General features: G+C 38.2%; 1 protein-coding gene across 2 annotated transcripts in view; it reads right to left on the reverse strand.

Moving 5' to 3' along the window:
* LOC149710215 (ubiquitin carboxyl-terminal hydrolase 48-like) overlaps positions 1-22885 on the reverse strand; it is an 80198-nt gene that overhangs the window by 22473 nt on the left and 34840 nt on the right. For both annotated transcript variants that reach the window (XM_089860420.1, XM_089860417.1), the window contains exons 14-16: positions 21817-22001; positions 18598-18891; positions 17199-17324 (exon numbers count right to left, since the gene is read on the reverse strand). In XM_089860420.1, coding sequence (XP_089716546.1) covers positions 17199-17324; positions 18598-18891; positions 21817-22001 — 605 coding nt within the window. The remainder of the gene's footprint in view (positions 1-17198; positions 17325-18597; positions 18892-21816; positions 22002-22885) is intronic.

The following is a 22885-nucleotide window of genomic DNA, read 5'->3' on the forward strand; positions in this document are numbered from 1 at the left end:
TATACTGTTTTTAGCGCGTCAAGCGAAACGTTAAAAACTAAACCAGGAGAGGACTGACTATGTCCTGGCTCATTCTGAATCTTTTCGACTCATTTCACCGCCGGGAGAGAGCAGCTATGTTACTTAGACATCTTTTAAAAATAATAATATCCATTTCTCATATCTCCCGAACCACACTACTTCCTTAAAGGAGAAGCGTCATGGAAGATTTTGAAATGTATTTCAGTAAAAGAAGGGACACAGATAATTTTTGGCTCTCCTTCTCCACTGTGTATGGATGAAACACCAAGACAGGGGCGGCAACTCCAGTATGTTCAACAGGCTTAAGTCATGGCTCATTCATATTAGAGTTAAATCTTACGTTCCCGTCGGTACGTTTATTTTCCTGTTCCGACGTGAGATCAGTCGACTTAAAACGAGTCGCGTATATGGTGATTTTCGAACCAAGACTTCCAAATACTAAAATAGCCGAATCCAAAATAACAAATACCGATAAGAATGCTCAAACGTTTCACATATCGTCTGCTAAAGCGTGGCTTACTCGATCGCTCGTCAATTGGGCATGATCGAGTGAGCTATGGCTAAAGAAAAGGCGCTAACCATCTCTACACTTCCCGACTGTGGTGGAAGGCTGAGCCCTTCCCTTCATATAGCAAAACTAGCAGCAAAGGCACCAGGCGTTGCCCGTCAGCCCGTCGGGACATTTTTAATATTTTCTCGGGCCACCATTTCAAAAGAAGGTGGCAAATCGAACACCAAAAGCTATTAATCCAGTCTATAGGATATACAGAACCAATATACTAAATATCAGTGAAATCTGCTGAAATGAAAGGACGCTATTCCATAAAGAAAGTTTTTATATTTTTGGTCGCCATTTTTCAAGATGGCGGCGGATTGGAAAAATCTTTCTTGGTTCGTGCCTACTACTTAAGGTTAACATCCCTGCAAAATTTCATCCTTCTAGGTAAAGCCGTTTGGACTAGGTGTTGATTATCAGTCAGTTAGTCAGGAATTAGACTTGTAGATAACTCGAAATTAGAAGTTCCGTGATTTTGATGAAAGTTCCAACTTTGGAATCCCTTTAAACCCGAGTACGATGACGATTCTCCTTTAAGGCGACCAATCCAAAAGACGCGTCCACTTTTTCCCTAAACAATATGTTTTGTAACGTACTCTGATGTCATCGCGGGGGTAAATAATGGTTGTCGGACTTCCGGTTGGCGCTTCTTAATGGGAGCATCTCTTTCTTTCTCTTTCATGCTCTTGTAAGCGATTCTTTATTGTTTTCTGCGGGGGTGACCACGATGGTACCACGATGGCACTCTTTCGGCAAATTGTCGCGCGTCTTCGTCTGTTCATTTGCATGACGGAGTTATCCCCCTTTGTTTTATAATATGACGTCTCGTCACCCAATGTTTCTTCTCTCAAATATGGCACGGGACAAACTTCGCTCTCCCCTTCACCAATCCACAACAAATTTGACTCTTTTATTAACGAGTGTCTTTGTTCTCGGTATGAGAGAAGAGTGTCCAATTTAGTCACGCTTCGAGACGTTCCTTTTCAAAGTGTATCACTGTGCGAGTTAGAGACCACGTGCTTCAAATGGTCACAAGTAACATATCGTGTTCTTTGTTTTCAATTTGGAGTAGCTGGCTATAAAAACCATAGCGAGTTGAAATTATAGGAGAATGTAGGAAATATAGGAAGAGTGTTCACCCTGTGGTCAAAAATAGGCTAAAGGTGGAATTCATAAACGTCGGACGCAACGCAATTTAGTACAGGCAAAGGCAGGGCATCGTGCGCAAATTTCCGCCTTTTGCGCACGACGCCCTGCCTTTGCCTGTACTAAATTGCGTTGCGTCCGACGTTTATGAATTCCACCTTAAATCTATTTTGCTCTTGGTGTTTCGTAACAATAAACTTTCAGATTGACCAGGGTAAAGTATTAAAAACCTACTTAATATATATACTAGAAGAAGGGGATAATAGAAGAAGGATGACACTCTGTATCCTCTTAATGCTTTAGTTATGTAACATGATTCTTCCCAGGCTCACCCTTTTTGTTTGCTTTTCTGCTCATCAAACTTCCAATGGGCATCGCATATACCGTGCTAGGGTGAATTCTATAACTGTTTGGTTCTAAATCCTCATCAATCAACCTGCACAAACCTTGATTGTCTTGACGTGGGACAAAAATCCACAAGGGCATGCGCCTTGCCAAATAGTTAAGCGCTAATAGAGTAATGATGAGGGAACTATTTATCGCGTATGTGATTCGGTTTAGTAACCTTGTACACTCCAAATGTAAAATGATGTTGGGAAGAAGCGTGTTGCAATTACCCCGCTTTGTGGTTGGTACACTTCTCTCGAAGAGAAGTAAAATACACTTCTGATACTTGCTAAGATACTTGGCGTTCCCCTGGTGTTTAAAAGGACTGGGATGAATTTCTGAACTATGTAGATGCTAAACACTCTTTGGGGTCACACGTATGAAATATCTGAATAATGTGTGTCTTTTTATTAAGACACAGTCCAATCTTAAATTGAAAACGGTGACCCTTAGGGTAAAACTAAAAAGCCATAGATCAATTTCACCTCCAAATCGCCCCCATAATTTTTGACAGAACTTTCAATTTCAGAAACACCCTGTATATAAGATCGATAATTTTAGAGTTAGGCCATCACACTTAGCTTCTATAAATATCACATAATCTTAATTTTTTCGAGTTTCACTTTTAAGTTCTATCTGTTTAAAATATATATATATATATATATATATATATTTTTTGAACAAATCGAATTTATACAGAATTTGGTCCGTATCCGTTGGGAAACGGAACTAAACTAGTTTATCATTCAACTCGATCGAAATATCTTGGGGACGCTAGTTTTGCAAGAAAATAAGCAGACAGTCTATTAGATCTCAGGGGTTCCGGTTGTTCACAAGACGAAACGAAACTCGAAAGTTCTTATATCTTAAGAAGACTCACTGTGAAAAACAAGAGAAATTTTGGCCACGTTTTGGTTCCGACGGGATTTTAGAGTATACCCATATATTATTATTCTAATAGTGTTGGAGTCGGCAAAGGACTCGAAACCTCGAATATACTTTTCATAGGGTTCTAAATCGGTAAATTACCATGGTAATTTACACGGTAATTTACCAGGGTAACTGTAATTTACGATTTTCTCGGGTAAATTACGAAAACGGTAATTTACGCTGGTAAATTACCACGATGGTAATTTACCACCGAATTTTCATTTCTAACACTTGGAAAATGGTCTAAAAGCTCCATATTTTGCTCTACCCGTGCATACACACTTATTTCTTCCCATGATATATAAGGCATAAAAGGTTGAACGGCAAGCGTGGGAAAAATTTGATTAAGGAAATGAAATTTGATTTTCTCGTCTATTCTTGTTGTCGAGTTCGTTCGCTTTAGCTGGAAAACTGTAGTTGTTAGAATTTTCTAGAGATGGGCCCATACCGATACCAATATCGGCACCGAAATTTGACTAAACCGATATATCGGCCCTTCTCTAGAATTTTGTTTTAAAAACGTGAAATAGCAAACATCAAAACTCGGTGTTTAAATATTGTAAAACACTATGCTATAAAAAGAATAGCTGTGTTCAAGTGATATTTTCATTATTTAGCTTAAAAACGATCAATATAATTTAATTTTTTAATTTTCGTAAATTACCATGAACGGTAATTTACGCGGTAAATTACGGCGTAATTTACCATTTTCCAAAATTACGGTAATTTTCGAACCCTAACTTTTCATCTAAGATATTAAACGAATTCTTCTGGAGCGATACTCTAGCGCCACCTACGTAAATGTCTCAGAAGAGAGGAACGTTTAGTATTCAGTTTGAGTATACAAGCATGGCGAAATGTAAACAGTAACCCAAATACCGTGCTGTTCCTTCCGTTGTCCTTTGAAAGTAGGTATATAAAGGCTTGCGGTTGTTTTATCTTTACCAAAATTGGTTGATCAACATCCGGAGCTGTTTCTAACTAATATGATCAAAGTTTGATTCAAAGTACTTAAATCGAATATTGATCTAAATACAATTGGGTTGAGGGTCGGCAAATTTTCAATCTAAGGAACATTATACGATCCCAACGAGTTTTAAACGATATAATCAAGATTTAATCGCGATCTAACCCAAGAGATTTAATCGCGATCTAACCCAAGAGATTTAATCGCGATCTAACCCAAGAGATTTAATCGCGATCTAACCCAAGAGATTTAATCGCGATCTAACCCAAGAGATTTAATCGCGATCTAACCCAAGAGATTTAATCGCGATCTAACCCAAGAGATTTAATCGCGATCTAACCCAAGAGATTTAATCGCGATCTAACCCAAGAGATTTAATCGCGATCTAACCCAAGAGATTTAATCGCGATCTAACCCAAGAGATTTAATCGCGATCTAACCCAAGAGATTTAATCGCGATCTAACCCAAGAGATTTAATCGCGATCTAACCCAAGAGATTTAATCGCGATCTAACCCAAGAGATTTAATCGCGATCTAACCCAAGAGATTTAATCGCGATCTAACCCAAGAGATTTAATCGCGATCTAACCCAAGAGATTTAATCGCGATCTAACCCAAGAGATTTAATCGCGATCTAACCCAAGAGATTTAATCGCGATCTAACCCAAGAGATTTAATCGCGATCTAACCCAAGAGATTTAATCAATCTAACAAAGCGATTTAAATAATCTAAACAAGATCATTTATAATTATAAAAGATTCAATAAAAATAATTGTGATTAATCAACCAGCTGTAGAGTGCGTCTGTCATTAAACAAGAAAGTAATCCACCAGTCAATTTACCCTATCTATCCTCTTTTTAGGAGTTTCATTATGGGTTAATCGATTTGATATAAAATGAAAATGGGGTTAAAGCGGCTTAAATCGGAAAAATTTGAGAAAAAACATCGGTCTGGTATTATATGATATTAGAGCGCAAGGGGGTTTATTCTCAGCATTTCTTGGAGAGGAAGCCGAACCTAATCGGAGAATGTACCAAAAGGATTTTCCCCGACGGAGCGAGACCAATCACCTTCGCGTAATAAAGGATGATGCGCGACTGACTTAGCTATCTGCTATAATTATTCCCACGATTTAAGGCAGGCAGATAGGGCTACTACTACTACTCTTATATCCCTCGATAGTATAAAAGGCTCACAGACGTCTGTTCGACCCGGATACGCTATTTACAATAGGTATAAAACAATAGGGCATTCCTGACTATCCATAGAAAGTTAGATACTACATAAAAGTTTAAATAGTTAACTCGGTCAACCGTTAAACCAACAATATTTAAGTCTCATCAAGAGTGAATCAAGAAGGAGTAGGTCTATAATACTCGGCTACTCCTCGTCTCATCCAAACCTACATCCCATAGCGGAATTGAGGGACGACCTAATAAGCAAAGTGAAACCCAGGGTGTATCTGGAAGGTCTGTAAAAATTATGGTTGGTGTTCTTTGGTCGATTTTGAGTCAAAAATGTTCTATGACATTGTGCCGTCCGAGTCACTGTTTTCAAATTAAGATTGGAGTGTTTTACGGACGACCCCTTAAATTTAGTTAGTATAGCCTTTAAATTTCTTAATTTATTAAAGGGGTCATCAGTAAAACATTGGGAACACAACTTTCAAACGGTGTTACTTATAGGCAAAATGTCAGAGAACATTTTCGACTCAAACTTGCCCAAAGAACACCCCATATAATTTCTGACAGACTCTTCAGAAACACTCTGCTTACCAATTTCTTGCTTTTCCCGCGTTAGAAAAGAGTACACGTGGGTTTTATTTACTATTGGTTTAAAATAAATTAGTGGTAACGTATTTGAGTATAGCGTACGTGAAGAAGTCAAGTACTACCTGACGGATTCGCAGAGTAGGGGAAAGCCTGAAGTGTAGTGTCCATTACGCGCCAACTTAATTGCACTCTAATTTTCTTTATTACTGTAGATAGAATCATGGTTCCAATTGATGTATTCATTATTTTTCACGCTCTTTCGATTAAAAAAGAAACCATTCTAGCCCGGAGTATCCCATTAACAATATGGGTGCTACCAGAAGTAAGATCTCACTTCTGGTGCTACATGATTCCCCAATCCCATGCTGACGACTAGTGATTTTGGACATGGGCTGAACAAAAGAGTATACACCAATCGATTCTGCCCCATTTACGTTTTTAGAGCAGGGAGTGAAATGTGTGCCGATTTACCGCATCTCCTAACCCTTCCCGAATGTTTCAGGGGTTTCTAAATATTCCCACTAATTTTAAAATTTCAGACCATAAAGGTATGATTCTTAGTCTCGCGTAGTGTAGTGTAGCGTTTTACCGTAATGATGATTTTATATTTGTTGGCGGCTTCTTTTTCAAGCCGTTTTCAATTTCTTTAAAATATTTCTCCGTCGGTTTCATCTCTTATCAATTTGGCACGCGGGCCTCTCTCTAGCTCCTCTCTCTCGAAGGAGAGGAGAGGAGAGGATAAATTTTTAGAAAAAGTCTCCGCCAAGAAAACTTCCCGGACTTCCCTCAATCCAAAAACATAATTTCCCTCCAACGACATTCTCCCCTACAGAAAATACTGGAAAGTTCTAGATGGATTAGCTATTCGTAGCCTATTTCTTTAAATTTGCATAAAAAATAGGCCAGAAACAAACAAAAAAAAAATTTACGGGGAATTACGCTGGAATCACATAATATTTAATCCAACTACTGCAGATTGACGTTTATCGAATAATAGTTAACTTAATTTATTAAAATTTCTGGGTGACATTTAGTGCGAGATAGAAAAGATCGAGGGGAATGTTGTCATAACAAAGTAAGTTTTAAGTCCTGATTGACAGATGATCAAAGCCAAGCCCAAACCGCTTTACCATGAAGGTTGAAAATTTGCCTTAGTAGTAGAGTCTTAAAGGGATACTATCAGCTGAAAATTTAAGTGCCGTGTTTTATTTTTTCGAGGTTCGTTTTAATTAAATATAAAGTCTCCAATTTTTTCTGATTTTTGAAACATTTTTTTCAATGAAAATTAAATTTTTTAAAAATTTTTAGGCTTAGCAATGGGTTTCGATTTTAGCACGCTCACCTACCGGCCAATAAAAACCTCTTTAGGGATAAAGAAAAATCAGCCAATCCCGTGAAGTTTGGAGAATATTTAGTCCTATGCTGTCTGCTTCAAATAGGAAAAGCTGAGTTTCCAAGGGCAGGAAATAAGGATTTTATGTATAGTAGAAACTCAATAAGAAAGATTTTTCCAATCTGCCGCCATCTTGAAAAATGGCGGTCAGAAATCTAACCAAAACCTTTATGCGTTTCTTCCTAGCGTTTCAACCGATTTCACTTACATTAAAGCCGCGTTTACACGAGACACTTTGGAACCGTTTTCAACCGTTTTGGAAAGGCCTAACACTTTTTGAAAAATAATATTTGCATATTCCTCGTGAAAGATCTCTGGTTTTAACAGCGTAATATTATTTTTTGTACATTCCAAACCGGTTTAAAACGGTTTCAAAGTGTTTCGTGTAAACGCGGCTTTAGTACACTGGTTCTCAATATACTCTACAATAGATGAGCTTTATGCCTTTTGGGGTTCAATTTGAAGCACTATTTTAAAATGGTGCACCAAATAATAATAAAAATATTCTGATATATGCTATATAAAATCCGCACGTTTCAAGCGATTTGACTACATTGCTGCCATCTGTCACACAATTTCGCATTACTTAGTAAAGGATTAGGAAAAGTTCCCGTCGGGGTTGACAAAGACAATTTTTTGAAGTCAATAGGGTTATTAACTTATTATTGTAATCAAAAATATTACTAACATGACCTGCAGACTACTATCGTTTTCATAAGGTTATTAAGGTGAATCAACAAAACCACAATATTATAGACAGACAGATGTTTAAAACATTGAAGAACCCAAACGGCATCAAAGAGCGTAACAGATAAAAATATTATAAACCTAAAAACTAAGGTCAGTGCGCTGATTGTCTGATTGACACTTAATTACCATAATGATTTGATAGGTCACTTGTAATAAGTCAGAATCGATTGCTTGTACCAAAAAATAAAGTATATCCAGAAACCAAGACAGTAAAAGAACATAGAACATATCGTATTCGACTAGCTAAGGCACCCTTCCAGTACATTCCAGTATGCGAGTGACAATCAGACACCATATAACGTCATGCGGGTTCGGTAACCCTTTAAAAAAAGGTTCCACTGGTGACTTTATCCTTTTAACGAAATTTAAATTTTTCCCCTTTTTAAAAATGGGCCAACACCGATTAAAAGGAAGAGAAATTTAAAAGGCTTCTGGTTCCTTTTTTTTATGGTGAATATAGACTCCATAAACGGAACGGAACGCTTCCACATTTTGAAGATACAAGCCGTTTCTCATAAGTCTGCCATAAATTAAACGGGTGTCTTCTTAGGGTCAAACTAAGTGGAAAGTGTCAGGGAACCAGGCCCCGAGATAGTTTGCAGGCCCCGGGGAAATTTACGTAATCGCGGGCCCCCTTCAAGACAGCCCTACAGATGGCACAGGCCCCCTAGAAGGAACGGGCCCGGGAAAACTGACAAGATTACCCCTCTCTCTCACTCGACGGCAATGCAAGGAACACGAAGTCTACAACATTTAGTTACGGAAATATGGGCCCCCAAAACATTAGCGCCTTAAAAGCAAGAAAATAGTGGAGTAAGACATATCAGCGACCAATAATCTTCAATTCAAGAATGGTATTGATCTTTTATCTAGTAAAGCTAATTACTCCATGCACATGATTGCAGATTTTCTTATTTTATGGGTCCAATCAGAAGTATATAATACTTCTCTTCGAGAAAAGTGTACCACAAAGTAGGGTAAGTGTAACGTCATTCTTCCCAACATCAGATTAACATTTGGAGCAAGGTTACTAAAGCGAATCACATACGAGATAAATAGTTCCCTCGTCATTACTCTATTAGCTCTAAACTATTTGCCAAGGCGCGCTCGTGGATTTTTGTCCGACGTCAAAACAATCAAGGTTTGTGGATCGATTGCTAAGGAGTTAGCGCCAAACTATTATAGAATTCACCTTATGGTGCGATGCCCATCTGAAGTTTGATGAGCGGGAGGGCAAACAAAAAGGATGAGCCTGGGAGGACTCATGTCCATCTTCTATTATCCCCTTCTGGTAGTATGGTTTGCCGTAAAAGAACGCATCGTTTAATTTATGGCAGACTTATAAGAATCACCCTGTACGCGATGAGGGATGTTTAAGCTTAAAGAATCTTTCTTATCACGACCTTTCTGTCATTACAAACTCTCTCCTCGGTAGTAGGAGGCCCTCTCTATACTATAGTCGCAGGCTACGATCCAGGGTCGTGAGAAAAAACCTCTTCCGAGTTAAGCTTCAATCGTAGTCAGTGGCGAAGATTACAGTTAGTTACGCCATAATCTAGCGTAACTACGTTCGAAAGAGGGTTAGCTTCCCACCCGCTAAGCTTAATATTTGATCATGCACATATGAGAATCAGAATCCAACCAAGTCTCTCTCCTATTTTGATATTAAAAACTTTTCACGGCCGTGCTGGCCTCTCCTCTCTTCTCTCCTTTACACCCATGTTCTTCTCCAAAAGGCTTTTAAAGAAAACGTTTCAGTCGGGTTGGGGCCAACGCCCCCCTCCCCAATCCCGCGGGGGCCCCCACCCCTTTGGCTTAAAAATCCCACTGAATATCGAAAGAAAGTATTACACACTTCTCGATTTACGGCCTGGGAAAAAAAGACCCCGCGCTAAAAATATTTCTCAGGATTGAATAAGAAAAAAAGGGTTACGCGGGTTTTATGTAATTCGGTACTGTTATAGTAAAAGGTATTTTATTAACCTATCCTAGAATAGAGGTATAACCAGAAAGGAGGAATTCAAGATATGGGGTTTGAGATGTCTTAAATTAGTTGTTAGTAGTTGATTTATTGTTCCTCCATTACGTTTATCGAAGAACAAGATCAGGCTATAGTTTAAATTTGTTATTCAAAACTAAGAGCATATCAAATATTGAAAATTAGCAAACGTCTGCTTTTTTGCACACGACGACCTGCCTTCGCCTGTACTAAATTGCGTTGCGTCCGACGTTTATGAATTCCACCTTCAATCGGTTATCCAATCGACGTAATGATTTAAAAAGTATTATGATAATATTTTGTTCAAAAATGGGAATATTTCAAGACAAAACGTGTTAAAATTTATTTTTGATTGAAATTTTAGATCTCAATTACGTCTAAAATTTTAAATCCAAATAAACCGGATCATTTCGTGATATTAAACTATCAAATTTCATTATACGAATGCGCGATTCAAAACCTGAAAACCATTTGATAAAAATACGATATTCAAATCCAGGTAACAATTCAAAATACGAATAGGGGAAGTAAATTCCCACCCCCCCCGATCTGATAAAAATAAAGTGTGATCATTGCAAAATTCATATACAGCGAGTGTTAGTCCCCTATTTTAGAAACTGAATGCAGGCGGTATACAAGATATGACTGAACTAATTTTTCAAAGTCTACGATATAATCACAGGCGGTTAAAGAGTTAAAATTGAAAGCGTTTAATTCTTTGAATAGCTGGATGCTACGGTTTTGATATATTTAAGGCTAGGACAATCTAGTTGGAATTTTTCCGCAACAGCTACGCGCCGGAAGCGAGTAGAAGGAATATTTTCGGCATAGTCTTTGACGGCCAAGATAGGGTTTCGAGTGTGCAACTCGAGGGGTAAGTCACATTTGTCGTAATGGTCTACTTCAATTCTAAATCTTTCAATTTCATTATTTTCCCATATTTATGGAATTTATTTAAAACTTCTAAGTTTGTCAGCCTCTATCGCGATTGTGTCGGGAATCTAGGATTTGAATTAGATTCATAAAACGGTTTAAACATAAATGCTTATATTAAACACTAGTTTATAGCTACCCGGCGCTGTCCGGGTGATTTAATAGAACATTGCTTAAAGGGATACTCCGAGCTAGAGGTTTTTCTTTTTCATTCGAAAGAGCGTATAAAATAATGAATATATCAACTGGAACCATGTTTCTATCTACAATCAGGGATAGATATAATTTTAGAAGCAGGAATGGAGAACGTAGTAATCTGGGCGCGCGTCAAAGTCCCTGACCCCCTTCCCCGGGACGGAGGGGCATGAAAGAAGAGACGGGTCATAGCGACAGAGGTAAAAAGGAATTACGCATTTTTCGCCGTCCCCGTCTGCAACGTCATCAAAACGTAGTTTAAGTGAGCCAATAAGATAATTTAAACTTTTCGTTACGTGTTGGAGGGAGGGGCTCTATACTGGGTTATCATTCAGACTGAAGTAAATACTAACCGTTCTCCATTCCTGCTTCTAAAATTACATCTATCCCTGCTACAATATTAAAGAAGATACGAGCAATTAATGGACACTATGCGTTAGGCTTTCCCGCGAAGCACTGGGAAGTACCCCTATTGGACGAATCGGTCAGATGGTACTAGATGTCCAATAGGGGTATTTCCAAGTGCTGTATACTTTTGGTTTCTATCTATGATCTTTTGGTAACACTAGAGGAAGGTTTTAGAAATGTTTTGTTTGTTAGTTGGTCGTGATGGGCCAGCGAATCATTACGAGAACAGTCTGTCGCCGAGATATCAATGAGACAATTCAAATCTTTGAAAGTAGCGTGGTTGATCGCATCAAATAACGCCTTAATATAAAAGCTTCTTCCTCCCCCATACCAACATCTTCTCGAGACCATTCAACAAGTAAATTTAAACTATATCCCCTTGTATATTTCGCCACAACGCGTATAATACCATCATACCACGCACTCCAATCAAGCCAACGGAATGAATATATACATTTTCTAGAGCCATGTGTTTTCAATTTGAACGCCTTTACATTTCATTCGAGACACGGAGAGGAGAGAGAGGATAAAGGTCAAAAGGAGGAACCAACTTTGCCTAAAACAGGCGGCGGGATGGTGGTGCCTATACCGTATATTCAACCTTAGAAGAATTAAAAATTAAAGCATTTCGGCCTTGTTAAAATATCTATCTTTCGGTATTTTGGTCCATTCTGTGGTTGTGACCAAGTTTGCAAGCGCTGAAAGATGCGGTGCGGTTTCTCTACACCTCCCCCTTCACTAAGAGACCTTATTTCATATCAACTGGAGATTTCTACGACAATGAAGATATAATATTTGAATATCCGTATCGAGGTTCTTTGAAGGAATGGTTATGGAACACCGATTTTATACGTATTGTAAATCAAAACGGACGCTTCGCAAAGATAAATGGAATTAAATATAAAATGGCCATAAAGGGTTAAATGAAGTTGGATTGATTTAGCGCCTATAAAATATTCATAAATGCAAGCAAAATGTTTTGTTTAAATAATTTGAAATTTAGGACGAAAATTTTATATTGGAAATTCCTGACATTTCTGGCTTATCTCTGATCAAATATTGCCAATATTATGGACCATTTAAAGGTATTTCATGATACCTGGCCCATAATTAGCATTGCTCGAAGCACGGTTTGATATACCAAACGAAATTTCTAACCTTTTAGAAAAAAATCTTTAAATCCCTGATTTATTCCTAGTAATTTCCTACACTTTCCAAATCCCGCACGAACCCAGCGTTATGAAAATTCTAGAGTTAAATCTAATTCCGAACATAATTAACTGCAAAAACTTTGGTAAATGCATGCATTAAGAGCTCTAATCAAGTGTTAAAACACTTTTCCAACATAATTATCCTTTTAAATTATAAAATCTTGGTTCATTAAGAACTTGAAATTAAGGTCTTTTTGATAAATTTTACACGAGATTGACGAGGACATTTAAAAGGGAAAAACTTTGGCATCAAATCTTAAATCTATTTGTTTTTCTAATTTTTTAACTTTGTGATTGCTAACGTCATTTCTGAATCATTTACGTAAATATTTCCATGGCTTTAACATACAGGGTTCCTTTAACCATACTTCAAAGATCCCTAACCGTAACGGAACTTAGCATTTTCGCATCAAAGTTTTTGTTAATGGAAAAGATCAAGTTTCTACACAATATACCTTAAAATAACGGTCTTTTTCAAAATATAAAAGGAAAAACATAAAAAAAATGATCTCTCATTACAAAATAATTAGCATTTGTCTTATAAAAGAGGACTACTGTGCCGCCATTGGTTTAGTATCGTCTGCTAGCCAGAACCCATTACCCCTACCACTCTCACAGCCTGTGTGTGAGAATTCAACCAATCCCAACCAAACTTTTTACTTTATATCTAAAGTTTGTCCATTCATTTAAATTCGTGATTGCTAACGCCATCTCCAGATCCTTTACGGAAACCCTCCCATTGCCTCGGAGTCCTTCCTTAACCACACTTCAAAGATCCCTGACAGTATAAAGGGGAAATGGGGCACACCGTGGTTGAAGAGCGTAGCATTTTCGGTCTGAAACGGGGGACAGTATTTAAGCGCAACTCGATCCTTTTAACGTCTATCGCGTTTCGCTAAAAAATGTTTCGGAGTTTTTCACTCGCAGTTTCTATCAAGGCTAATTTGTTTAGAAAACGCCGACAGACTTTCATCTCTGGTACATTCTTCGGGTGAAATCAGACTATCTTGGAGCGAGCAGAGCGTGCAGGAAGAGTGGGCGCAACATATTTTGGGGGTCAACCATCTTTTTTGTGGGTCAACGATTCCGACGCCAACGCCATTGAAGGATTTAATATCAAAACTAATAATATCAGAAGTTTACTATTATACACAACTAGCAGAACAAAACCTAAACGTTACACGTTAACTTTCAGGGCGCCATTTTAAAAGATGGCGGCTTATACAACCGAAAAAGTCGTAATGTCCGTCTATAAGCTATAGATATCAATAAATACATGAAACAATAATGAAATCGGTGGAAACAGAGAGAAAAGAGGTAAAATGGAGCGGTTATGATCTAGTAGGCTATGGCCTGACATATACGTCAAAGTCCTGGCTGACTGACTGACATGATGAACGCCCAGCTCAAACCGCTTTACCTAAAGCCTAAGCTTTTGCAGGGACGTTACTGCTGAGTAGTAATTCACGAACTAAGAATTATTTTACAATCTACCACCATCTTGAAAAATGGCTGCCAGAAATGTCATAAACCTTCTTTATGGCCTCGGTAGAACCAGGGATAGATGTAATTTTAGTAGCAGGAATGGAGAACAGAGTAATGTGGGCGCGCGTCAAAGTCCCTTCCGACTTTGTAAAATTTTCGTTACGTGTTGGAGGGTAATCGTAAGCGGTGTAATCGTAACATGATTCTTCCCAACATCATTTTACATTTGGAGTACACAAGGTTACTAAACCGAATCCCATACGCGATAAATAGTTCCCTCATCAGTACTCTAATAGCGCTTAACAATTTGCCAAGGCGCATGCGCTTGTGCATTTTTGTGATTTTGTCCCAAGCCAAGACAATTAATGTTTGTGTGTTGATTGCTGAGGATTTAGTATCAAACAGTTATAGAATTCACCCTAGCACGGTGCGATGCCCATCTGAAGCTTGTTAAGCATGAGAACAAACAAAAAGGAGGTATGCCTAGGAAGAATCATGTTACATAACTAAAGTAATAAGAGGATACAGAGTGCCATCCTTCTTCTATTAGCTATCCTCTTCTGATACAACTTCATATCCTCTTCTGATACAACTTCATATCCCCTTCTGATACAACTTCAACTTCAATATAGAAAATTAGATACCATAACACCCAAACCGTAACTTGCTTTTTCACAGCTTCAGATTTCTCAAGAATTATCCGTAAAATTTTTACCTTTGGGCGAAACGGAAGCGTTAATTGAAAAACAAAGGGGGGTTGAAATCAATTAAAAAACGCATGCTGTTCCCTCCCCCAACCCTTTGGGGTTGTTGCTGCGTGCCACTCGAGGGAAGAAAGGGACAATTTTTGGTCTGTGGACCAGAATCTCCGAGTTAATTGTTGGCCGCGGGGATTCCGCAAACACGGAGAGATAGAGATAAACTAGAAACATCTGAGAAAAGGCACAATTTTTTTGGGTTTAAGATAGGACGAGCGGAGTGGTGTAGTAATTAAGAAAATGCCGTCGTCTCGACTCTCTTTGATCTCTTATTAATTTCTCGGAAAAATATCGGGGATGACAGAAACAAAATGAAATGTGAAGGAAGAAGTCTCAAGCGCGCTCGGAAGAGTCACGCAGATTATTCATTATTGGCAGAAAACGACTTTGCGAATTTGAATTAGCTTCAGCGGCTAAATATATATATCTTAAAGCCGCGGGAATAGCGGCTTTTAATTAACAAAAGACGTCGTCGGTCCGTCCGTCGTTGTCTATATTAAAAGGGCCTTGAGGACCCCAAAGGGGATAAAGAACAACCCAAACAGGGAACACTCAACTAAAGGATAAGGATAAGGATAAAAACCTCGTTACTGAACCCTAACAACATCAATGCCCAAACAACGTTTCATGACTTCTATTGCATCAAGCCAGTGATAGATTTTATTTTAGATGTAGGAATGCCGAAAAGAGTAATCTGGGAGCACGTCAAAGTCCCGGACCCCCTTGCCCCGGACGAGGGGGGGGGGGTATAAAAGAAGTGACCGGTCATAGCGACAGAGGTAAAAATGAATTAAGTCTTTTTCGCCGTCCACGACAGCAACGTCATCAAAACGTAGTTTAAGTGAACCAATAAGATAATTTAAACTTTTCGTTACGTGTTGGAGGGAGGGGTTCTATACTGGGCTACGAGTCGGACTGAAGTAAATACTAACCGTTCTCCATAAACAGAATCCGAACAGCAACTGTAACAATACCGAATTATTTTCTATACACACAGCGGCAAAATGGTGGGGAAACGTCACCACGTGGTGACTTCAGCCTCTGTGCTTCGGATTATGGCGTCTTAAAGTACCCCCGCGTGGTAAAATTTAGCAACGTCAGGAAGTTTTATCTCGAACGGCAAAAAACCCAAACTTTGATGATCGGCAAACTTAATGTATTTCACCTCTTTCAATATTCCCAAAATATTTACTCAGTCAAAATCTACCATTCTTTAAGTTTCGGCTTCCCTTACAATGCCATTCTAAATGGATAATCGCGTTTTCCTTTCATCCAATCATACCAACAACTTCCAGGAAGAAACTTCGCATTCATTTTTACTTATTTGGTATTTTGGTAAAAACAGTTTCAAGGAAGTGCATCTCATTGTGTTTCTATACCTACATTAACTCTCGTTCGAAGGACTAAAAGACTAACATGATTGAGTCGGAAGTTCCTGCGATAATAAAATGTCTCTCTAAAATTTCGGTTTATACAAGTTTTGAAAAACCAATATCCCTGAAATTTACAATTTTTTTTTCTTCCCACACATTTGCAAGTTTTACCCCACACAGTTGCAGGGTTTTCACTAAATATTTGCAGGTTTTCCCCCCACATATTTGCAGATTCCCCCCCCACATATTTGCAGATTCCCCCCCACATATATGCAGATTCCCCCCCCCCCACATATTTGCAGATTCCCCCCCACATATTTGCAGATTCCCCCCCCACATATTTGCAGATTCCCCCCCACATATTTGCAGATTCCCCCCCACATATTTGCAGATTCCCCCCCCACATATTTGCAGATTCCCCCCCACATATTTGCAGATTCCCCCCCCATATTTGCAGATTCCCCCCCCCACATATTTGCAGATTCCCCCACATATTTGCAGATTCCCCCCACATATTTGCAGATTCCCCCCCACATATTTGCAGATTCCCCCCCACATATTGGCCGATTTTCCCCCCACATATTTGCAGATTTTTTCCCCCACATATTTGCAGATTTCCCCCCCCCCACATATTTGCAGATTTCCCCCCCCCCCCACATATTCGCAGGTTTTTTCCCCCACATATTTGCAGGTTTATTCCAGCTACAGGTTTTTTCCACACTTCTTTGAAGTAATCTTAACTATTTCATGCCCAGCTGGCATCATGAGACATTGTTAACAATATAACGGTCTCCATGTTTGCTAACCAGGGATGTCAGTTTCAGCTCCCATATTCCTGCTCAATTTACTCATGTTACGGCTAAACTGACACTCCATTTAACCAAGACTAACTAAAAGACGAGAGGTCCTACCTTGAGTAGAATGAGGGATCCAGGTTTCACTCGGAGACTGGCTAAGGTAGCTTGGTTATCACGAAGGGCTTTACCATTAAAAGTCAGGTGTTGGTCGAAAGGCGCCACGGAAAATTCCTTCATAATCTGCAGGAATAAAAAGACATACTTCATCAGATTGGGAAGAGAAAATTTACAAATTTTAGGGCTTTAAAAAATAACATGGCTTCTTCACTTTCAACACGAAAAAAATCAAATTCATCAAAGCGCATTTTTCAAAAAGGAAGCCTAGTGACCATAAAATTACGTTCGCACCGCTCTCATCTCGATTTAAATATTCGTTTTATAAAGCATTCAAAGTCACACTGTGACTCAGGCGATCTAAAGGGTATATCATTTCGGACGAATCAAAGACCACTTTTTTCCAAACTAAATCATCTCTCAGGTGAGCCAACTTTTAAACTCGAACTAGATTAGTAAAAATACTAAAAAAACGAATCACCGATAATGTCTTGGCAATTCTTTTGATGAATTAAGTCATCTAGTCACAACAATACCCAACAAATTTAACAAGAGCGGACACATAAAGTTGTATATTCTGCAAACCCCATTACTTCACAGTGAAAACTAAAGACAACGAGGCCTGAAAGGTCGAAAACACCTTCCTGCATTGTATTGGTATTTAATTTATGCTATTTCTATATAATTTTTATCTTCGGTCGCCATTTTAAAAGATGGCGGCAAATCGAACCCCAAAAGCCGGATTTTTTCCCATAAAAAGGTGCAAGTTACATTTCTGGCAGTCATTTTTTCATGATTGGAAAAATATTTCTTAAAAAAGGCAATTATATCTTTTGGGGTTCAATTTGCATTTTCAAAATGGCGGCTCAAAAGGTAATAAAAATGTGCCTAGTGGCAACACGGTGTGCCTTTGATGCTGGTTTGGTCATAAGATCCATAGTAAAATAGCTCGATGTAGATTAGTTAGTACCAGAAGTATATAATACCTCTCTTCGAGAGAAGTGTACCACAAAGCGGGGTAAGTGTAACGTCATTCTTCCCAACATCGGAACATTTAGAGCAAGGTTACTAAACAGAATCACATACACAATAAATAGTTCCCTCATCATTTCTCTATTAGCGCTTAAATATTTGGCAAAACGCGTGTGCGGATTTTTGTCCCTCGTCAAGACAAGGTTTGTGGGTTGATAGCTGGGGATTTAACGTCAAACAATTATAGAATTCATCTTACGGTGCGATGCCCATTTGTAGTTTGATGAGCGGGAAAGCAAACTTAAAGGGTGAGCCAGGGAAGAATGACGTTTCATAACTGAAGTATTAAGAGGATACAGAGTGTCATCCTTCTTCTATTATCCCCTTCTGTTAGTACTCAATCGTAACGAAATGTATCAAGCATTACCTGGACTTTGAGATCCTTGAGGGATTGCGAAGACGAGACGTACATTTCTTTCTCGCCTCTGGTTCGTCTTCGCCTGCTGCTTCGACGCATTTCGTTGAAGGTAGAACCGTTGCGGACGGTGCCGTTCTTGATCAGCGTGGAAACAGGCGTTGTTATGACGCCTTCCACCATCGGCGTAACTGAAGGGACGGTAGAGGAGTTCTCTAATTGCTTGTCCCGGCACAATTCCATCGGTGCAATACTGACATCTTGACTTTCCAAGCTCGACAACCGGGCCTTTTTAGGAACAATCACCTGTAACATGAAAAGCTTACGTTAATTATCTCTTAAATCGGGGATAGATTTAATTTTAGAAGTAGGAATGGAGAACGGTTAGTATTTACTTCAGTCCGACTCATAGACCACCCAGTATAGAGCCCCTCCCTCCAACACGTAACGAAAAGTTTAAATTATCTTATCGGCTCACTTGAACTACGTATTGATGACGTTGCTGACGGGGACGGCGAAAAATACGTAATTCCTTTTTACCTCTGTCGCTACGACTCGCCTCCTCTTTTATCCCCCCTTCGTCCGAGGGAAGGGGGTCCGTGACTTTGACGCGCGCCCAGATTACCCTGTTCTCCATTCCTACTTCTAAAAATTAAATCTATCCCTGCTTTAATTAAAACTGTGTACCTATTAGAAGGTTTCGTGAAAAGACCAAATAGTAATATCTGATTGAAGTTATGGGGAGGGACTTAAAACTTTGTTAAACAGCGCGTTTCTCCTTCCTAGCGTTTCATTGGCTATTCACATATATATAACAACCGTCGACCCTAGATTTACTCGAACACACGACTCAACGAGAATTTGTTTACATTCTTATTTAACGTAGAAATCTCAGCTCAGGTCGCTAGCTAAGTCAATATCACGTGGTTTATAAGTTCAAATACATTATGCATGACGTCAGGGGTGCCTCCCCTTTAAATCAAGCAGACAAGCAGAGAAAATGACCTGTTAATATTCCAAGTAGAAGAAATCTACGAATTCCCGCTATAATTTATTATTAAATTAACCTATTTATCTTTGGTATTTAAATCGTTTCACTGCAATGTTATTAAAGTAATAAAAGCCCGTTGTTTGTCACATTTTACATTTTTGAGGAAAACAATATTTTAGATAGAAAAAAGCCTCTAAGGTTTAAAACTAAAAGAGGGTAATAATTTCTACCTTCTCCAGGTAAAAACGTTATTAATCTCTTGTTAAGGAAAATGTTCTGAGATAGTTTTGAATAATACAGAAAACGTTTAGAAAAGATCATTAGTGAAAACTGTTCTTAAAAGGGACAGTAGTTCTGTGGGATTTGAAAAAATAATAATCTTTCCAAATCCTTTTGAGAAGAACTGCAGTGGTTATCTCGTTATAATTAAATGAATTTGTTTTTTAGAGGCCAACAAATCTTAAGTTTGATTTTCAGCGGTAGTGACATAAGTTTGGCATTCAAACCGGATATTGGAAATAGCCAATGGAGCATAGTCAGTTCGTGCTACAACTATGGGTTTTTGAATTCACTTATAGACAGGGTTGGCACGTTTTTGCCAGGGGTGGAAAAAACCGCGGTTTTTACCTGGAAAAAACCGGGCGGCAAAAACTAGTTTTTGTCGCGGTTTTTTCCACCTGGTTTTTTCCAGGTAAAAACCGCGCGGCAAAAACCTTTTTGCCGCGGTTTTTTCCACTTTTTAAAAATAAAAAAAATTCGCATTTGAAATGAAAATAAAACGACCAAAATTCTACCATAATTGTATAAGCTTATGATGTGGGTTACATTCTCAGTATAAAATGGAGAAAAAACCGCGTGGCAAAGAACGTTTTGGCTTTGTTATACAAATAAATGAAAAATCAGTCCTTATTTTTCGCTCAACACTATTTTTTTCAACTCGCTAATTTTGAGTTTTCGAAACAGATTGAAGATAGAAACTGCTTAAAAATTATTGTTTAGTTATCAAATGCGAAGCAACCAGGATCTTTGGAATGTGAGCAAAATTTCATAAGTTGTAAGTTTAAAGTGGATTTAGCTCGAACGTTTAAAACACAATAAATTTTATAAAACTGATTAAGATTGAGACATATTAGCTGTCTGAAGATATATAATTACACGAATGACAAATACAAAGCCAAAGTTAGCATTTCCAATTATCATTTCAAGGTTTTTGCCACTTTTTGCCGGTTTTTTCCGTTTTTGCCGGTTTTTTCCACTTTTTGCCACGTGTCCCGGCAAAAACTAGTTTTTGCCGGATTTTTGCCAACCCTGCTTATAGACTTGGAAGATTTCGAAGTCTGACCTCGTGATTGGCTGCCGAGCGTGGAAAAATAAAATAGAGTGTGCTATAAACCAAGATTATTCTCTAAATTTAAATACGTTAATCAAAACAAGAAAGAAATACAGATAATAAATATATTTACGAGATTTTTTATATTTTCGATTGCTAGGAACTGGATGCTATACTACCCCTTTAAAAAATCTTGCGGAAAATGAAAATTAATTTAAAAAGCCCCCGGGAAAATTTCTTGTGGAAATTGTAAAACATTTTCTTAAAATGTCTAAAACTATTCATTAATTCTCTTATACTATAAGAAATCCACGAAAAAAAAAATATTTTACTTACAAAACACAAAAAGAGATTTCCGATTTCAAACAATCAGAATCAAATTGAAAATCCCGGACTTTTCCAACTTATCCCTGATCAAATGTTGCCAATATCCCTGATCAAATGTTGCCAATATCCCTGATCAAATGTTGCCAATATCCCTGATCAAATGTTGCCAATATCCCTGATCAAATGTTGCCAATATCCCTGATCAAATGTTGCCAATATCCCTGATCAAATGTTGCCAATATCCCTGATCAAATGTTGCCAATATCCCTGATCAAATGTTGCCAATATCCCTGATCAAATGTTGCCAATATCCCTGATCAAATGTTGCCAATATCCCTGATCAAATGTTGCCAATATCCCTGATCAAATGTTGCCAATATCCCTGATCATTTTAAGGGGTTTACCAGAGTCAACTTCATTACACATGGCCCATATTTAGCATTGCGTTTCATAATTTTACCCGGTTTGCAGAGCTTTACTTTACCCAGACCAAACCAATGGTTAAAACTGGTACCACTTCTACACCAAAGTCAACTCCTTCAGACAGATCTAATTGCGAGTATCTTCGTAAAATAAAACTTACATTATTGAATTCGTCATCTCCACTGGTGTGTTCGGATAAAATGTCTTCGGGAAAATCGAGATCAACGGCCACTCCGTCAGCGTCTAACTTGGAAACTCGACGAACGAAGATTTTGGCGTTTGAATAATCCAACTCTTTTTGTTGATCAGCCTCGATCTTCGCCAATAAACATTCTTCGCAAACCTCTGAACACAAAAATAAAAAATAGGTCATATTAGAACGGATTGGGGCTCTGTCCGCAGGTCTTGATACGGACTGCCGTATTTCAGCTTGTGTAAAAACAGTAGTTTCTGATATCAGCAAGTGCCAATACAATACCCCTCATAGCAGATATTACCAATAAAATACCTCTCATAGGAAAAATTTCCCATATAATACCTCTCATAGGAAAAATTTCCCATATAATACCTCTCATAGGAAACATTTCCCATATAATACCTCTCATAGGAAAAATTTCCCATATAATACCTCTCATAGGAAAAATTTCCCATATAATACCTCTCATAGGAAAAATTTCCCATATAATACCTCTCATAGGAAAAATTTCCCATATAATACCTCTCATAGGAAAAATTTCCCATATAATACCTCTCATAGGAAAAATTTCCCATATAATACCTCTCATAGCAACGAAACAAGAATTTAAACTTTCCAGAGAATTATTGTCAAATGAAGAACCATGAGGGAAAGCGCTAAAATAGGCTGAATCGTCTTCAGGTATTTGCTATACGCTCCTGTAGAAATGTTTACCGCGTTGCACTCCGACGTTTAGGCAAAATGAGTAAAGAGACCCACCAGGGGCAAAACGGTAACTTTTGAATATTGAGCACTACAAATTGAATTGCTGTCTATTGAAGAAATATAATTTGGTATAATCGGCTCGATTTACTATATTATAGCAAGTTAGCCCTGCGGCGGATGGATTCTTCTTGTTGGTTAGGGGTCCTTATTTCAAATTATCCTTAAAATCTGAACCTAATTTGATTTTTAAGATCATTCGAAGGTATTTTCTGAATGTTTCACTATGCACACTGTTCTTATAATTAGTGGAAGAATCGATAAAAAATCA

This window comes from Phalangium opilio, unplaced genomic scaffold (genome assembly GCF_054372755.1).
Source record: "Phalangium opilio isolate 3A_F unplaced genomic scaffold, DU_Popi_V2 ptg000011l_1, whole genome shotgun sequence".
NCBI lineage: Eukaryota > Metazoa > Arthropoda > Arachnida > Opiliones > Phalangiidae > Phalangium > Phalangium opilio.